The sequence below is a fragment of the Botryllus schlosseri genome, chromosome 3 (assembly GCF_051294905.1).
Source record: "Botryllus schlosseri isolate E-star chromosome 3, Bs_hap1, whole genome shotgun sequence".
Classification (NCBI taxonomy): Eukaryota; Metazoa; Chordata; class Ascidiacea; order Stolidobranchia; family Styelidae; genus Botryllus; species Botryllus schlosseri.
In genome coordinates this window covers 3,868,539-3,872,163 of record NC_137238.1, presented here as the reverse complement: position 1 = coordinate 3,872,163, position 3,625 = coordinate 3,868,539, and the positions used below count along the sequence as shown (strand labels likewise).

The following is a 3,625-nucleotide window of genomic DNA, read 5'->3' as shown; positions in this document are numbered from 1 at the left end:
ATCTTTCAGATCATTGGTTTAAGACGTAGGCTACAACAGTTGAAAACCCGTCGAAGCGACTCAAAATTATGAACCATGACCGTAGACTGGCGGACTCGTAAACAAAAAACCATTCGTGAGATTTCTGCAACTTTGATTGTTTGTTGCTGATTTCCGTTTCAGGTTTTCCAGCGCAGAAAATACGGAAACGTGAGTTTCTTCCGAGGTTGGGATGATTACGTGAATGGATTCGGGGATCACAAAGGAGATTTCTGGCTCGGTGAGAAAGATGTTGATGGCTTTGAGTCGTAGAATTTTGTCGATACGGTAATTTGGTCATAAATAACTTGATTTCGCGTCACGCGTTTTATCATTTCACAACGTTTTGTTGGTCATTGTCTGGCTCTGAGTAATTATTATGTAATAACTTTTTCCCCTTATCTCGCAACGTTTGTTTCCAGGGCTCGAGACATTGCATCAATTGACAAAGGCAGATGACATGTCGTTGGAAATCAACATGATGTCGAAAGATGAAAAGGATCATCGGTGGGCGGGATACAGGTGAGCTTGAAAATCAGTCGGCTGCAATCGGCCATTGCTGCGTCATCACCAAACTCAACTACGATGCAAATTTCGAGGGAAAATTTATAGATTAGCGGCGTAAATAGCCTTTGGCCGAATGGAAAGAATGATGTAGGCTAATGAGAATTGCTTTTGATATTTCCAGGCGGTTCAGTGTCGGATCCGGACCCGAGAACTACACTCTGCACGTATCCGGATACTCCGGGAATGCAACCTGGGATGCTTTGTCAATGCACAACAATCAACAGTTCTCAACGTACGACGCGGACCACGATGCTTGGTCGTACTGGAATTGCGCTTCTGAATTCGAAGGAGGCTGGTGGTATCACGACAGAGGCACTTACAGCAACCTGAATGGAAACTTCAACAAAACGGACTCGAAGGGAATCTGGTGGTGGGGGTGGGATGACGCCATGTGCTGCTCGGAGATGAAGATTTACAAAAGACGTGCTGCACACGAGAAATGGAAGGTGAGTGGAATTTATGATGAACAAAAGTTGAAGTCAGATTGAACAAAATTTTGGACCAAAACATCGAACGGATATTCGTGAGATTTCTGCAACAATGATTGCTTGTTGCTGAATTCCGTTTCAGGTTTTCCAGCGCAGAAAATACGGAAACGTGAGTTTTTTCCGAGGTTGGGATGATTACGTGAATGGATTCGGAGATTGTGATGGAGATTTCTGGCTCGGTGGGGTTGTTGTAATTTGTTTCCTTCAAGTTGTAGGATTTTTTCCGTTATCGTAACTCGGTCATTATCTTGGTAATAAATTACTTGATTTTGTAATAACAAAAATATCCTAGTTCGTGTAGCGTTTTATGGAATTTTTGCGTGGAAAAGTAATGGCTGCGGAGGGTCTGCTTCTTCATAAATAAAAATAAAAAATAGGTCGAAATAGAAATACGCATGATGTACAGATGTGTTAATCGAGATGACCACCTTGTAACATCTTGTTAATGTTTCTTGCGTGTATGCGTTATGATCAAATTAATAGCTGATTTTCATTAAGCCTTACGGAATATGAGCGACTTTGTCAGTTGAATAAAAAGATGAGTCGTCTGTATATGAATACAACCAGGGTTATTTTAGGCTGCCATCAAATTGATAATATCTCATTTGTTTAAATATATATATATATATATATATATTACGTCAATATGTTTGGTCAATATTTTCATCGAATTAAATATTTAATTTAGAACTCACTCAATTTTACTATAGTTCGACTGGCGAATAGATTCTGACACCATACTATAACATTCTTGACAAAAAGTGCTCAAGGATTTTAAACCAAATAATACCTGAATTACTTTGGTGATGGTCCTAATAGTGATTTTCCTGAATCTCAAAATTTGCAGCCCTTTTTTCAAGTACCACACAGACATAATACCAATACTTTGGTAACTTTCTATTCATCTAAGCTACAATGAAATGCCTATCTTGGCCGTGCCATGCGCACTGACTCGACTAGAAGTCGCACAAATCTAATCAAGCCGAGTCGATTCACTTTCCGTAATTACGAAAATTACTTGAGTCAAGTCGAGTCAACAAAAAAGCGCGACTCGAATCATTACAACCATGATTCTGTGATGACTAAAATATTTTACTTCGTGTAGCGTTCTTTGGCATTTGCGTTGGAACGTAATTGATTGAAAACAAACGCGATTTATCATTTCACAACGTTTTGTGTCCAGGACTCGAGGCATTGCATCAAGCGACAAAGAGAGGAGACATGTCGTTGGAAATCAACATGATCTCGAAATATAAAATAGAACATTTGTGGGCTAGATACAGGTGAGTGTGAGCTGTATTCCAGTCGAATGCATCAAATAATTGATCTCGCGTCATGACTATGGTGGTAATTGTTTTTAATTGTCGAAAATAAGTCAAAATTAGAGCGTTAGCCACAAATTGTTTACAAATTTTGCCAAGATAATTTTTTCCCGGTCAAAATTTTTGGGTCAAGATTCCTCATTGTTTACATCACCAAATAGTCGCCCCAATCATGACTCATGACAGACCAGAGTGTGTCATTCATAACCGCTTTCCACCTCACATCGAGTCAGAGCGCAAAACGCGAAAAGTCAGTAGTTCTCTCGGAAAGTGCAAAGTGCAAGTGCAAGGTGCTTGAGTGAGCAAGTCAACAAAATACTTGTCGTGCACGACTGGTTCGATAAGACTCCGAACCACTGAGCTGTATAAACTAACTTCATTTCTCATTTCCAGCAACTTCACCATTGGATCCGGATCCGAGAACTACACGCTGCACGTGTCCGGATACTCCGGGAATGCAACCTACAATGCTCTCATATATCATAACAATCGACAATTCTCGACGAATGACGCGGATCACGACGATTGGTCGTCAGATAATTGCTCTTCTAAGTGGGCCGAAGGAGGCTGGTGGTATGGCAACTGCAGCGCCAGCAATCTGAATGGAAACTTTAATAAAACAGACCGTAAAGGAATTTGGTGGTGGTTGGATGGTGGTGATGATCAAGATCTCCCCTCACCTCACCTCCTGCGCTACTCAGAGATGAAGTTTCACAAACAAAAACGACGTGCTGCACTCGAGAAATGGACTGTGAGTAGAATTTTTAATCTTTCAGATATGAACCTAGGTTTATGACGAACGGAAGTTTAAATCGCGGGTCAAAGCGACACAAAATTCCGAACCATAACCTCGAAGAAACAAGACAATTCGTGAGATTTCTGCGACTTTTATTGTACTTGCTGAATTTCGTTTCAGGTTTTCCAGCGCAGAAAATACGGAAACGTGAGTTTTAATCGTGGTTGGGATGATTATGTGAACGGATTCGGGGATCGTGATGGAGATTTCTGGCTCGGTAGGGAGGTTGTAACTTGACTCTTTCAAGTTGGTAAATTTGGCTGCAACGCACAAACGCAATGTCCCAAAATACACTCCCATGCCATCTATAGGCAAAGCGTTGGTCTTGTGACGCCATATTGACAGACAAGATATCCCTACCTGTAAATGGCTGTCCCAATTCCGTTGTACGCGAAAGCGTAAGTAGGTCACTCTCGAAGCCACAAGCGTGACGG

At 41.2% G+C, this 3,625-nt stretch overlaps 1 protein-coding gene across 1 annotated transcript; it reads left to right on the top strand.

Annotated features, from left to right (window-relative positions):
* Nucleotides 1-1,143: 1,143 nt before the first annotated feature.
* LOC145435362 (angiopoietin-related protein 7-like) lies at nt 1,144-3,342 on the top strand. Its single transcript, XM_080312643.1, has 4 exons — nt 1,144-1,252; nt 2,257-2,356; nt 2,789-2,968; nt 3,312-3,342. Exons 2-4 carry the CDS (start codon nt 2,295-2,297, stop codon nt 3,340-3,342), a joined length of 273 nt encoding a protein of 90 aa, XP_080168769.1. The 5' UTR covers nt 1,144-1,252; nt 2,257-2,294.
* Nucleotides 3,343-3,625: the final 283 nt, after the last annotated feature.

Excerpts from the sequence above, each read along its gene's own strand:
- LOC145435362 (XM_080312643.1), top strand. The coding sequence starts at position 2,295 with ATGTCGTTGGAAATCAACATGATCTCGAAATATAAAATAGAACATTTG. Across the intron at positions 2,357-2,788 it reads CATTTGTGGGCTAGATACAG|CAACTTCACCATTGGATCCG; the intron begins GTGAGTGTGAGC and ends TCTCATTTCCAG. Across the intron at positions 2,969-3,311 it reads TGGGCCGAAGGAGGCTGGTG|GTTTTCCAGCGCAGAAAATA; the intron begins GTATGGCAACTG and ends ATTTCGTTTCAG.